The 14,830-nt window shown below is 40.7% G+C and overlaps 2 protein-coding genes across 3 annotated transcripts in view; one reads left to right on the top strand and one right to left on the bottom strand.

Annotated features, from left to right (window-relative positions):
* The window catches only part of ADAM22 (ADAM metallopeptidase domain 22), a 61,133-nt gene extending 57,605 nt beyond the window's left edge, over positions 1–3,528 (top strand). Inside the window, exon 26 of one of the 2 annotated variants that reach the window (XM_042888742.1) lies at positions 2,917–3,528. In XM_042888742.1, coding sequence (XP_042744676.1) covers positions 2,917–2,974 — 58 coding nt within the window. In that variant the 3' untranslated portion in view covers positions 2,975–3,528. The remainder of the gene's footprint in view (positions 1–2,916) is intronic. The other variant, XM_042888741.1, reaches the window with a different exon arrangement.
* A 1,634-nt stretch (positions 3,529–5,162) lies between these two features.
* On the bottom strand, positions 5,163–13,961 carry SRI (sorcin). Its single transcript, XM_042889143.1, has 8 exons — positions 13,854–13,961; positions 12,910–12,993; positions 9,316–9,385; positions 8,603–8,646; positions 7,436–7,583; positions 7,183–7,296; positions 6,470–6,528; positions 5,163–5,853 (listed from the first exon to the last, which is right to left on the bottom strand). Exons 1-8 carry the CDS (start codon positions 13,902–13,904, stop codon positions 5,827–5,829), a joined length of 597 nt encoding a protein of 198 aa, XP_042745077.1. The 5' UTR covers positions 13,905–13,961; the 3' UTR covers positions 5,163–5,826.
* Between the last annotated feature and the right edge of the window lie 869 nt (positions 13,962–14,830).

The following is a 14,830-nucleotide window of genomic DNA, read 5'->3' as shown; positions in this document are numbered from 1 at the left end:
GCTCTGAAAGCCTCTAATGCCAATGGAGGCCAAAGAGGAAGGTGTTTGCTTGCATTCTATGCTTTCCTACTTTTAAAATGTGTGGAAAGCTGTCAGATTAGTAACCTTGAAGATGACTGCAAGTATCTTTACCCACAGTAATCGGTTACACTGTCAATAGCAATATAAATAGCTGCATAATCCCTCATGTAGTCTAAGATAGAGTACTTGTATGGATAGTAAGTTAGCTCAGTCATTTTGACTCCTTCAGACTCAGGCTTGTTTTTGCCAGCTATGCTGAATATCCAGATATGTTGAAGTGGGGAGGTTCTCAGTTCTTCTCAGGTACATTATAATTACCTATCCATGTGAGCATATGAACAGCAAGATGAGTTAAACTAATCCTAGTCTTGTATTTCGACATATGGGAGAAGAACTGTGTGTAATTTAAAATAAAATTAATATCACTAACTGGGGGAGACTGAAAAATACAGACTCTATTCAAATAGTAAGGCTGCACACTCATGCCACAATTTAAATTTAACAACTAAAAATCTACCTGCTAATTCTGTTGAGGCAATACTTCATTAATCCATGCTATTGCCATTTGGTGAATGCACTCAGGCAGTTCACCAGTAATGGTTGGGACTGAAAATTTACATATAATTTTGTTACCTGATAAGAAGTGTGAGATGCATCTTTGAACACAGTGACTTCCAAATGTTTTAAGAGTTTATTTCCTGATTAATGATATGTTGACCCAGCTAAGCTCATGTACTCCTTAGTTAGTTTTAATTATGCTAATGAACAAATGGGCCTTTGGGCTATAGCCTGAATTAAAGATAAAGAAATTATGTCAAGCTAGTGTACTGAAGTCCTCTTACCTAAATCACTTGCTGGTTTTAAATGGACCTTGTGGTCTTGTCAACATCGATAGAAACAACTGTTTTCAAGACCAGGGCTAAGAGTAGGTCTGTACATTAATACAGGCATGCATATATTACAAATTCAGACCAACTTTTCAGTCATTGTATCATGGACATCCTCGATGTGCTAAAAAATCTGTTGGAATGAGAGAATACATGAAGTTAGATTTTGCCAACAGGATATAATGTGAAACAATTATGAGACTCCGTAAGCCTAAGTGATAATAGATGGGCTCTTAGCAATTGCTCTGTTATTAAATCCCATATCTAGCTGTCGTAAGCAAACTTACCAAATTCCAGTGTAAAACTCAGCATACAGAAGTTCTCCTCCGTTCTTTTCTTCCATTCCCTTTCCACTCCTACTGAAAAGCACTCCCAAATCCACTAGCAGCCTCTTGTGTTGGTTAGCTACGATAGAAAAGCTGCAAGTTAGCTGTCCTTCCACCCAGCATCCTAGGAAAAGTCTTTCCAGTGCTTTTGCTCATGTTACAGTATGGGTGAAAGAGCCTCGTGTCTCATTTGCAGTGGTAGAACCATTTGATGGTTTTCATCCAGGTTTTCGTATCATCCTCTAGTGTTTTGGATGGAGAAGCCTCTTTGATCACTGTAACCTAAAAGTTGTGCTGTCTCCCATTTCTCTTGCTCCAAGTCTCAAGGCTATCTAATTCTTCCTGTAAGCTATCTGAATATCTGCATCATCATCGTTGTTTGGGCCAATTTTATCAACCACAGTGTAAGGTTGATTTACCTCATTTTTTAAGAACTTAAGCATTCTGGTCTCCAAAGTTAGGGTTTTTTTTTTGCTCCAAATGCATCATCCATCAGACTGCTGATGACCCACTGTTTGCATGGCTTCCAAACCACATGACATTTAGCAGCAGTATGGGATTTGTCTTCTGTCAGATTTCCTGGAGACAAATATGGGCAAACTGCACGTTTGTACAGCTTGCTGTCCCATGTCTGCATGGTGAGGTGAAGTTCCCGTGTGCACATAGCTGTTCTGCTATGACACAGCAGGAAAAACGGAAAACAGTGAAGCTGACTGTGCAGATATAGTTGCAACACAGATAGGATTCTCCCAAAGACACTAAAACATTCCTTTGACCCAAACATTTTCCAAGTTAACTTACAAAAAGTATTTCTGGTGCCTCATGTATGGACGCTGGTAAGACTTAAGGTTTGGAAACATTTAACTCTTCCAGCCAGCAGGTGGTACCGTGTCATCCCAGAGCAGTTTGCTGCAACTGGTTAGAAACACACTACAACCATCAACAATAAATGTGTTATCTCAGGCAAGTAATCAAAGCAATGTTCAGAACACGAGAAATGTTGTACCTGACTTTTAAGTTGGCTCACCTTGCTGAGTCTGCTGTTTTTAGTTCTTTTTAAAAAGTACTTCAGCTAAAGCACATTTAAACTCCTTGAAAACGTTGGTTACGCAGGCTGCAATGGCTGTAATGGCAAAATAGCGCAGCAGGAAGATTATGAAATGTAGAGCAGCCTTCTGAAGGAAGAAGTCTAGGTGTCATGCTATTTTTCATTACTGGAGCATAGAATGTCAAAGCAACAAGCTATTTTTTCTGTTTCTCCTGTAACTAAGAAAAAAACAAGTTTTGGTTATAAAAAAGTCTCGGGGCCTTAAGACCTTATATATTCTAATTTCAGCATGGAGAGTCTATTTTTACAGTCAAATTAGAAATTCTGTATATAGGCCTGACTGACCTTGTAAGTATAGTGGTGCTAGCAGCTAATCATACAATATTGTAAGGCTCTGTATAACAGTAAATTCTGGCTTATTTTGGTGATTGGTACAAGGATTCTTGCTCACTGCCTGTGTAAAGAATCTGCCTATTTGATGCTTGGAAATACAGCCCAGAACATATTTGAACTATGAATATATAACCTGATTTTTCCCTTCTTAAGGGTAAAGATATATTCCAATAGGTAGTGTTTTATATAGAGTACAGTACTTATTTTTATCGTTGCATAAACGCAAAATATTTTTTTTCAGAGTAGCAAAGCATTACAGAATTTTTAATCTGCTGGAGAAAACACTCCTTACAACATGACCACTTCCTTCTGCAAAGCTTTTGGGGTGCTGTCTTCCAGTTGCTTCATTTTGTGCTGATGTTAATCCTGGACATCACTGTAAGAGAAAGCTACCTATTTTTCCAGTCCTGCTAGCCCTGACAGGTAAAATATTTGGGGAGGCAAGAATTGTTTCACCGTTGGGGTTGGGCCGAGGTTGGCAGAAACAACCAATTTACATCATATTGTCATCTTTGCTAGTTAAAATCCTTTAAAAATTGTACCCGATGTAATAGAAACATAAGATTTTGATAAACACCAGAATGAAGCGCTGCAATTCACAACTTCCATCTTTGAGCGTGATGTTTCTGTCATCAGCATTACAGGCACTGGGCTGTTGAAGTGAATGAATCTGGCTTTCATGTAGCTGAACAAAACGTTGCTTTTTATAAAATAAGATCGTTGTCATTTGGGGTTCTAAATTCCTGCTCACTTTTAATAACAGCATCACATATCTACTTCTATGAGAGTATTTAATACAAATGCCTGTGGTTTTCAATGTTACTAACATATTGTAACATCAGTAAAGTGACTTTCAATGACAAAGACCACGTGTGTATTTTCCTTCTTGTTCAAATTATTGTATTTAGCACATTTACATCCTGTTTTAAAGATCTCTGGAAAAAAAATGTGCTGAATGTATGGGGAGAAAAAAAAAGGCTGTTGCCTGAAGTGCAGATGCTGGTTTTCAAATTACACGTTTGAAAATAATCCTATAAGCTTCCCAATCTTGGTCTTACTGTCCTGCTGTTCCTTAGGCATGCATGTCTAAAAGTAAGCTGGAAAAAATGTCAATTTTAAACTATTCCCAGTTGTTTGTATGAAGATCAAGAACAATCATCCCACATAGCATCATATGGATTCTTTCACTGTCTTCTGGGAAAGAGAAAACCTCAATTCTGAGTTATAGATTAATCTACCATAATGGGAAAACAATTTTCAAAGGTTGTTTTTTTTTTTTTTTTTTTTTTTCCTTTTTGAAGATGACAGCACTGTATTCACTCCTTAGTAACCTTAATGATTATCTTTGTTTATGTTTAAAAGCAAAAAGTGATGTATTCTGCCTGTCCCTGTGAACACAGGATTTTTTTTAAGTGCATATGGAAGGCAATGCTTTCTTTGGTAAACTAGAATTTGTTCCTGGTTCTTGAACTCTTTGCTTCACAGTTTTGTATGTTTTGTGTTTACAAGATCCATGAAGATAACCCTGTTGGTTCCCATTTTCTTGCAGTACTTTGCAGCCCAGTAGGTGATTGGTTCAAATGAGGAAGACAACTTGGGGTCTTGGTTTTGGTCTTCTTTCCCTGCACCAGAGAGCATGGAAAAAAGAAGCCAAACAAAGATGGTATCATCATAGAATCATCAATGGCCTGGTTTGAAAAGGCCCACAGTCACCATCTAGTTTCAACCCCCCTGCTATGTGCAGGGTCACCAACCAGCAGCCCAGGCTGCCCAGAGCCACATCCAGCCTGGCCTTGAATGCCTCCAGGGATGGGGCATCCACAGCCTCCTTGGGCAACCTGTTCCAGTGCCTCACCACTCTGAGTGAAAGACTTCCTCCTAAGATCTAACCTACACCTCCCCTTTATAATATATAAATAACACCACCTCCCACCTTTCTCTCAAAAACAACAAATAAACCACAAAAACATAACCCACCTTGGTACTATTCAAAGTAAAGAAATTCCTTGTTTCCACAGTAAGTGGGTAAGCTGGACCATTTTTGCATGGTACAGATCAGCTAAGAGCATTCTTCAAGCTTTTATTTGCAGATGTAATTTTACTCTCATGTATTATTTCATCATTAATTCTCAAGATTTATGGCATAACTTCATACCTATAACACAACTTCTGGGGTCTCAGACTAATCAGTAAGTTACACTTATCTACAAGAATGCTTTATTCATTATTGCCTAATGTTTTTTTCATGAACATACCAGGCCTGTGCTGGGCTGACACAAGCCAGCAGCCAAGCACTCAGCAGCTTCCATCTCCTTGCCTGCTCTGCCCCAGCAGCTACGCTATATGCTACTTAACATATAAAGACAGGAAGGTACTGGCTAGGGTTTAAAGAGAAGGACAGAAAAACACCAACTGACACGTCGCTGCAGTCTGGCAACTTAAAGTTCATAGATAAAGGTAATGTATAAACTGACACGACACACTTACTTGTTTTAAAATGTTTTATGCAGTGACACAAAGAGAGCAAGAATCTTACTGAAACAAATACCCCCTATACAAAGGCACACTGTCAGAAGAGTTCTCTGCTGTGTTTTATTCCTGTTTAAGAGGAGCTGTAAGAGGCAGTCTTACACTCAGTGGATGGTGTCATTGATCTCATCTTTAAAATGCCCAGCTGCCAAAACAAGCACCTTAGATTTTACTGATGCTCTAACAGTCAAGAGGTGATCCTTCCAAAGCTACCTCTTTCGGTTTTTACATATCTTGCATTGCCAAAGACAAAAGAATATTCTCTTATGCCATCTACATGATACTGCTGAAGACAGAGGGTGGTAGCTTTCACCAGGAAACAATTTTTAGTGAATCATAGGAAAAAAATAAACACAGAAAAACATAATATGTCCGTAATCTTTGTTACACATTGCGTCTTAGAAGTTCATGAAAATAAAAAATCTTTAATAGTCACAGGTTGAAAGTTACACATTACAGTGCATGATTAGTTTATATTCATTATCAAAACTGAACAAGTATGCCAAGCAATACCTTCAGAAAGTACGTAATTTCCAATATTGAGGCACACAGTCATGGAATAATTTGGCAAAGCAAAGCACGAACTGGAATGATAATTGTGATCCACACTTTCCCTTTTGATTTAGATGCTCATAACACACTGAATGAACTGAAAAAAAAAAAAATCACATATTAGAAAACGCTTTTTTTCCCTCCTACTGTAAACAAACTCAGTTCATAAGCAATAAAGCTTTGTAATTACATATGAAAACTATCTAATAGTCAATTAAAGTTACAACAATAACAACACAGAACTACTTGAATGTACTGTTCTGATTATCTTGCATAGAGACAAACAGCCAGGAAGCCAAGACTTGCAAGGCTGACAGAGTACCATTTGTTGTGTCCATGCCACCACCTCCCCTAGACTTTCCCAGGAAAAACGCCTACCAAGCCTTAAAACAAAGAAACAAAGTCCAAGCGATGTTACCAAGTGTTACAGCTTTTTGAACTGTACTGGTAAAGGAATCCACAGGAAACTCCTAATGAATTTGGAAACATCTCTATAAATGTGTGTGAGCTTTGTAACAGAATACTCGGTTCCAACCCTTTTGCCTATCTGAATCCAACAGAGCGCAATGAAACAAAGCCCCAAAACTCCTCTCAGGTAATACTGTTATCATAGGCAAGAGGCACTAACTGAAATTATTCATGTTTGATTCCAGTTTTAAGTTTTCCCTCAGTTTTATCCCGTAAGTTTAACTGATTCTTTAAAGTTTACTTACATCATCGTACTGGAAATTCACAAAACCCTGCTGAGATGCGTCTCTTCTTCTAAAACATTCTGCAAAAAATATTAAAACAAAACAAAAGATAAGTAAGAACTACTCAATTTTTTTGTACTTTCACTGTATTTTAGCTACATGTCTATTGCAAGAGCTTGACTCTTACAGTTAACCGTTTGTATTAATCCTCATACTACAATTTTTTGTGGCAGCAAGGGTAACAGGAGGACGGTTGGACTAGATGATCTTGTAGGTTCTTTCCAACCCTGTGATTCTATGGTTCTGATTCTATAAAGCAAAACACAAGGTTCAAGACTGAACAAAATGAGAAATTAAAGCAGAGTAAAGCAAAGGGAAGAAAAAAAATATCCCGAAGTCACAAGAATGAGAACTCAAGAACAAAGGAACTCAAGACTTAACTGATCCCTATGTTTGCCATCCACAGCACCTTCTGCTCCATTAATAAATACAGTTTCCCAGTTTTGATAACACAATATTACCAGTCTCTGGAACAAACCCTATATTAGTCCATTTTTTCCAACATGGACTTCAGTAATCATCATCTGTAATTGTTATGGTTCTGCCTGTAAAATCCACTGCAAGAAACTTATTATGTTACATAAAAGTTGAACACGAGAAACCTGAGTAATTAGATTTTATTAAATAAAAACACATTACAGAGATGATGGTAACAAGGCTATAATCTGACATACCAGTGAGAGCTCTGAGTTTCACACAGCAGGCGATGTAATCGTCAAAAGTAATCTTTCCATGAGTGCTGTATCGCCTGGTGATGGCAGACACGGCCTGCGGGCTCAATCTAAATCCTGTTGGCAACAGAAAGACAGGTACGTTAACACGGCTGAACATTTTTATTGGAAATACTATGGATCAGTTACTATAGTAAGACAGTAGTTATGGGGGAATGCTGGAACTCACCAGCAGTGAGGAAATTGCACAGCTTACCCATAGTTGTCAAGGCTTTCTCCAGTTCTGGGCGATCCACCGTCCCACTGCTATCGCTGTCAAAACTTACAAAGTGTTGCTTCCAGCCATTGACCACAGCCCACAGTTCCTTAAACTCATTAAATCCCAGTGTGCCGGACATATCCCTCTGATTTTAAAACTAAGAAAAACGTTCCTTAACTTCATAAATTAAAAAGAGACAGCTCTCTATCAAATGGAAATCAGCTTTCTTATCATCTGTAGACGAAAACTCTTTCTTTGAAGGTCACTCATAATGGTATTTTGTGATTACTTCCTCTGTGCTGGCAAACTAACTGAGGCACATCTCAGCACCGACAGAGGTAACATCACCAACCAAAACCAAACCACACTTCTCACTTACACCTTATGAATGTGACTCACTTAACAAACTCCTCCTCTACCTGCTGCAGTGAAATTCCTACTAATGCATACATGAAGTAAAATTAGATGCCAAATCAAAAAAGTAAGGTGGAATAATATTAGAATATGATCAGATCACTGGTATCACAGTTTGTCCAAGTTACTGGACATCTCAGTTTCATTCCTGCTTTCTTATTAAACAACAAAACATTTGAACATCACAGACTAAATTTAAACTACAAAAAACTCCCAATACTTCAACCCTGCACAGTGTATCTACATCTTCCATAGGCTGTACTGCTGAATGCCATATACTCTAGTGTTACTAGAGTAACAACTTCATTCAAGGAACAGGATTTAGGAGGCCCTTAGATGATATCCAGCCTGTGTAGGACAGATGCTTAATTCATCAGGACATTACCATGCTGTCCAGTCTCAAAAGTACAATGAGCTATTTGCACAAGGCTCTGTTCTGGGCTGTCAGACCTGACTCTTCATACATTCAATGGATAAACAGCCCCCTAGTCTTAGGGATGTCACTTGTTACAAAACTGCCGACAGACTGATTTATTAGAATTCTGATTTATATAAATCATTCTGATAATGATTTATTAGAATTGTAAAAACGTACATGCATAAGAACAGAGTGTTGCAGTCCCCAGTCACAACAAATCCAAATATCAAGTGAAGGCTGAATGCAAACTGCAAAGCATTTCCCATATCTCAGGTTCTCTCTTATCTTTGCTTACATAATGCAAAATGTTTATGCTCCATAACAAAGGATACGTCCAGCATTGAGATCATGAGTCTGCAAGTCTCCAAGTTGAAAGCTGTTCAAATTACAAGAAGCAAAATAATTATTATTTTGACAATTTCAGTTTTTATTCATCTAAGTTCTGTGTTATTCCTTTTATTCACCTTTAAGTTCCTTGTTATAAGATAAAGTAGCGTATACAATATAAATGAGCTCTTCCAGTGTACAAAGCAATACCATGTTTCAATCCAAGTAAGAGCTTTTAATCATTACTTGTTAGAAACACTGACAGCAGACAATCTGGAGACACTTTAAATTCTATATAAAATTAATTTGCTCTTAGCTCAATCCATAAAGGTTTTGGGTTTCAATCGAAGTGGTCCTTCATATTTTAGCACAGAGATGATTTTAACAAGGTGCTTTACTCCCTGCACTCAATTTTGTAAATGGAATGCTATGCCCCAGCACAGAATGCTTGGGTCAGTATCAAAGCTCAACTTCCATTGCAAACCAAAACTGCACAGCTCAGCAGTGGAGAAAATGAAGGCAGCTGAAGAGAAGCCCTAAGTGCACAGAACTAAATAGAGAATTTACATTTTAAAGTAGTTCATATGGAAAGAAAGCCTCTTCACCATGCAAATAAAAGAAACTGAAGAAAGCACAACTGCAAGCAGTCTCTAGTAGATGGGATAAGAATTAGTGCACGTTAGCATTGTTGCTTTGTTCATTTAAATTGTTAACTTACGTTTATAGGCTCCTGCAATCCCTGACTGGGTGAGACATCTCTGTAGCTCATCAGCATCTATTTGTCCATCCTTTCGATAACAGAAGATGTATCAGCTATTGCTTTAAATCGCTCTCCCATGTTGGTTACTCCCAGTACCCACTCCCTTTTCCATAGGCATTGATTTATTAATCCTTCTGTGAAACAACTGATTACCTGTCTCTATTTCTGCTGTAAGTCAAAATGCTATCAATGACCCCTATTAATGAAGTTTCTTTAGCTGATACTTTTACAACATGCACTACCTTTCACATTTAGTGTTCCCAAAAAATGAACAGGATTGGCAGGTTTCAATGGGTTCCACGGGTATTTCTTTTACTCGAAGTTCAATGGGTATTTCTTTCACTTCAGAGATTTATGATTTCACTGCTACAGTAGAAAACCTGGAACCCAGATTGTATACATCCTCTTCTCAAGACTGCCTCAAGACTTAGAAATTTAAAGAAAAAAGAGAAGAGAGAAGAGAGAAGAGAGAAGAGAGAAGAGAGAAGAGAGAAGAGAGAAGAGAGAAGAGAGAAGAGAAAAAGGGCAGTTGGTGAATACTAAGCTGTTAGCAGAACAAACACAAGCAGAAAGCAAACCATTTTGAAAAAAAAAAAAAAAAAAAAAAAAAAAAAAAAAAAAGAGAATGAGCCAGTACCAGAAAAGGTGTATCCACACAGTCTGGTAAACAATGTCCTTCCAAAGTATGCCTTTTGGGGCCAAGCAGAGAAAACAACTACTAAGTCATGGACAGCACGACTGATCACGCATGAACTGACCAAAGCAGAATTGCAATTCTATGCTGTGCTCCCTACAAACCAACACGAAGCTCAGTTCACAGACAGTTTGAGTATAATTTAATCTCATTCAAGGACAGAGCATTTGCAGTGGAATTGCCACATCGTGGCCGGAACCAACGGCTGAGCAGCAGGAGAGAATGTGTGGCTAACCAGGGAGCTCAGGTGCAAGAAATGCATCTGTGTGACGGCAGGGGAGGAGCCTGCATCCACCCCTCCTCACCCTCATTTAAGGGTAAGCAACCAAGGGAGCAGCATCTCTTTGGATAGAGGCTGTGTTCCTCTTGAGCTGTTACTGGAAGGGGGTGAGCCAATTTTACTTTTTTTTTTTTAATTTTTTTATTTTTTACCTATTTGCTCTGTAGGGTTTGTATCCTACTACAAGGCAATGTCATCACCTTCTTCTGCCGTACAACATTATATCTGCAGGCACCAAAAGCAATGTTACATCAACTCTTTATTCCTTATTTAATGCTTTACTTAAAACAAATTTGTTTCTATTTCTTTTTTCTTCAGGTATAGAGATACAGCATAGCATGGTCAAAATGATGCAGCCAGGTGACTCAGAAATCATAGAACCATACAATGGCTTAGGTTGTTGGAAGGGACCCAAAGGATCATCAAGTTCCAACCTCCCCTAACACAGGCAGGGCCACCAACCTCAAGATAGGAAAGTAAATGAAGTATCATTTATTAGCAAAAGAGTAGTTAATATATTAAAAGACATTTGACATGGTCTAGAAAAAGAAGATAACGTTTTGATTCTATGCCACACTAATGGCAGCAGGAAGACAGGGCTGCATCCAATCTATTCCATCACCCTAGCTGTACAGCTGCATCAGAAACATTATGCTCACAAGAAAATTAAAGCATGAAACAATAATTTCAATTAGCCATGTATATTAAGAAGCAAGTATCCTTAAAGCCCTTGTGTATTCTGAAACAAAAGCCAGATCTGGATAACTTCAGAGTAGAAAGTAAGACAAAAAAGCATGATCTTTTGATTGTGTTTACATTACCATGAAAGGGCCTGGCCTTTATCTTTCAAAGGAGAGTTTAAAGAGCTAGACTGTAGAAGGCACAGAGGCTTTGGAAACATTAAAAATTATTTATTAGTTCCTATGGAGGCAATAATAAGGATTTGACTTCTTTCCATAAACAAAGGCAATTCATCAAATCAAGACAAGAGTTCTGTTGTAAATTACTTGAAGTAGTTTGCAAGAAAGCTCAGGCAACATTCTATATTAGGCATAAAAACAACACAGTGGCAAACCACTACAAAAGTTCTATAGCAAGGACTACTGGAGAACTGTGATATGTGGCTTTGTGCAGACTTTTGTAGCAGGCTGTGAAAACAACTGATAATTTATGTTTGATTTCACTGATTCCCTAACAGAATTTTTGCTTCTGGACAACTACTGGTCCCTGGAACAGACTCTTCTGATTCTAAGGTCGAAATAATTTAAAAGCTACTCTATTTATTTCCATAAGGAATGGTTTCTACAAATAAAGGGTATTTAGAGTACCAACATAAATACTTGAGGTAATAACTTGATTGTACCCGCTGGCTTTCTAGTTTTCAGTAACCAGGCCCCACCTAAGCTGTCTGGGAGTGTTCTATGCTGTACTTAAGTCCAGCTCTTGCCACAGCGCTGCATTCTGCATGCTGATACCTCTCTCTTCTTCTTTTCACCAGGACCCGACTCATTTTTCCCAGCATCAGTTACAGGCTCTAATGCTGATTCCTGACACACAATCTGGTGGCACATGAACGCAGAGAAGCACTCAAGCTGGGAAATTATCATTCAGCCCAGGCTCTGTCTTACTGGAGAGCCTTTACACATAACAGTTGAGTTAACCCAATGTTCACCTTTACTACAAAAATATAGGGTCTGTGTATTTGCACATGTAGTGTTAGAGAAATAGCATATAGACTGAACGAAGCATTATTAATTGCAAAGAATAACAATGTGAACAAAAAGCCATAACCCAAATTACAGTCTTAATCCGAAAACTTAAACACGAGCAAGTCGTCTGAATTTAAACCCCATGTTGTCATTACATGTACTTGTGGGTATGAGATCCAGGAGCAGAGTTCTACATTTCCACACACTCCATAAGTGTGCAGTAAAAAGCTTTGTTATAGACAGAACTTCTGGCTCAATAAATCTGATTTGCTCCTAACCTTATCTCCAGAACAACCACAAATATATGTACAATTACAAAGGGAAGACAGTTGTGAACGCCCTTTGCTCATGAAAGGGTAGTCCTACAACAAACCCAGATGTTGGCTCAAGTAGAGACTGCCACTGCAGTTATGACTCTATTAAGCTATTTCATCATACAATACCTTTCTTACTGGCATTTCCTGCTTTTACTAACAGCACCTTCACAGCTGATGTCCCCATTGTTTCTGGCTTTCTTTTCCAAAAACAGCATTTCCCAACCAATGGCTGAGCCACAATTCAGCTGTGGCATTTCAAGTAAATGCAATCATCACATATACAGAAACTATACACAGGCTGTTCATATGCACAGCTGTATCTCAAACAGTACAGATACATAGCTATACACTAACTATGCAGATTGAATAATGCTAATCAGCTCTTCGACTGTGCTGATGCATTTCAGCAGACAGGGTAAGTAAGAACAGTCAACTATTTATCGACAAGTTGAAACCATGGAGCTCTCCCTGCTGCAAAAATTAGGCATTTCTAAAATACAATGTAGAAATGATTGTCTCCCAAAATAAGTAAATGACACTTTGTAAGTTTACCTGTCCAGCTACTGTAGCAAAATAACCGTACAGAGGATCCTGAGCCTGTCCAGGGAACGCTGGGCCTCCTGGGGCAGCTCCATACTTTAGAAATCAAGAAGAAAACGTATTAATTTTAAAGTAATGATTCAGATAGGTACACGAAATAATAACATCTGTACTGAAGAATCAACTTGTGCTTTTATATATGGAGGTCGCTCTGGAAGTAATGCCTCCTCTTTGTTTCCATGGAAACTACAACAGAAAGAAAGCACAATAACACTCTTCAACAGAGCAAATTCTCAGCTACAAAATACTATTTTTCAACACAGTCACTGCCATTAACTGTGTATTTTCACCAGTGATGAACAAGAGCCTGCGTGCTGCTGCACAGCCTGTGTGTGCCAACAGATGTTGCTGTCACCACTGACATGCACAACCCACTGCCTCACTGCGCTCACACCCACTGTTTCATCTCCACAAACGTCCAGTCAGCGAATGTCAGTGGGTGCCATTTTTCCCGCATGGAGGAACTCAGTTCCGCGCCTTTGCTACAGCCCACACTTCATGTCCGAAGGCATTCTGTCAGCCTTGCCCCCCCGCTGCCATCTGTCACACGGCAACGAAACGTAACGGAACATTGGTGGGAAGGTTCCGCATCTATGCCATACCACCAATATCCGCCTCTGACGCCGCGGGCCAGCACGATAAAACAGGAGGCGTTAGTTTCGGAGCAGCCCTCGTACATACCCTGAAAGCACTGCTATCACTCAACCCCGCTCTGACGTACTCTTTGGTACTATTTCAGCCCCTCCGCACCCCGACACGCGCCGATGCGGCCCCTTCCTTCTCCGCGGGGCCGGGATCGTGCCTTGCGCACCGCACCGGCCCCGCGGCCCCCCACCGAGAGCCCCGCGGCTCCGCGCCCCTCATCCCGCCCGCCGCCCGGGCGCAGCCCCGCTCACCCCGCCTTGGTAGTAACCGCCGCCGGGCGCCGGCTGCCCGGGGAACGCCATCTTCGGCTCGCACCTGCCCCTCCCGCCCGGCCTCGCCTGGCCACAAACACTCGGCCGCGCCTGGAGGGGGGTTGGGAGAACGGGAACGTGGGGCGGGTCGCCGGCTCCGCAGAGAGACGCCAGGAGGTTCTTCAATGCTGCGATGCAACTGGCGGCTCCTGGTCGATGGGGCCGCCGAGCAACGCGAGGCGGGGCCGCAAGGCGCTGAGGGAACGGAGGGCGATTCCCCCCTCCCCCCCACAGGGGTGGTACGGCCCCGGCCTCGGCCCCGCGGCGGTTTTTTCTCCTCAGAGCGAGTGGGCGGCGCGCTGCCGCCGGGAGCGGCGCTTTTCTCGTCAGCGCCGAGGTGAGGCGCGGCCGGCGGTCGTGACGCGTCGGGTGGTGCCGGTGGAGTGACCGCAAAGGTCATGGACTCAGTGATTCAATACTTCATGGAAACACGGGATCATTACATCACAGGTCGGAAAAACTCGGAGATCACTTGGTCCAGCCATCAGCCCGTCCCCACCCTGCCCACCGACCGTGTCCCTCGGTGCCACATCTACACGTTTCTTGAACACCTCCCAGGATGGTGGCTGCAGCACCTCTCCGAGCAGCTGTGCCCCTGCATCACCGCTCTTTCTGAGAAGAAATCTTATCCTAATATCCAACCTGATGGTAGAGGGAACATGTTTGAAGCCCATCTTTTGAAGGTGGCTGAGAAGCGAAGGAGTGATGAGGTTTTGGGCTTCACAGATAGGCTGTGTAGTAGCATATGTCAGTATCAAACTGCAGCAGCCAAGTGGCTTTACCAGAGTCAAACTGTTTGTAGTACAGGTTATAAGAGGCGTGGTGCTAAACTTGCTCCAGCATACATTGATGTCTAGGCAAGAGACCTTCCTAATTAAATAAGACCTGGGTACAGTGATGAAAAGAATTAAAGGCTG

Source organism: Lagopus leucura, unplaced genomic scaffold (genome assembly GCF_019238085.1).
Source record: "Lagopus leucura isolate 7727_CA_CO unplaced genomic scaffold, USGS_WTPT01 Super-Scaffold_100157, whole genome shotgun sequence".
Taxonomy (NCBI): domain Eukaryota; kingdom Metazoa; phylum Chordata; class Aves; order Galliformes; family Phasianidae; genus Lagopus; species Lagopus leucura.
This window is presented reverse-complemented; position numbering and strand designations above follow the sequence as displayed.

Excerpts from the sequence above, each read along its gene's own strand:
- SRI (XM_042889143.1), bottom strand. The coding sequence starts at position 13,904 with ATGGCGTTCCCCGGGCAGCCGGCGCCCGGCGGCGGTTACTACCAAGGC. Across the intron at positions 8,647-9,315 it reads GATTGCAGGAGCCTATAAAC|CTTTCAACTTGGAGACTTGC; the intron begins GTAAGTTAACAA and ends TAATTTGAACAG. Across the intron at positions 6,529-7,182 it reads GAAACTCAGAGCTCTCACTG|AATGTTTTAGAAGAAGAGAC; the intron begins GTATGTCAGATT and ends TATTTTTTGCAG.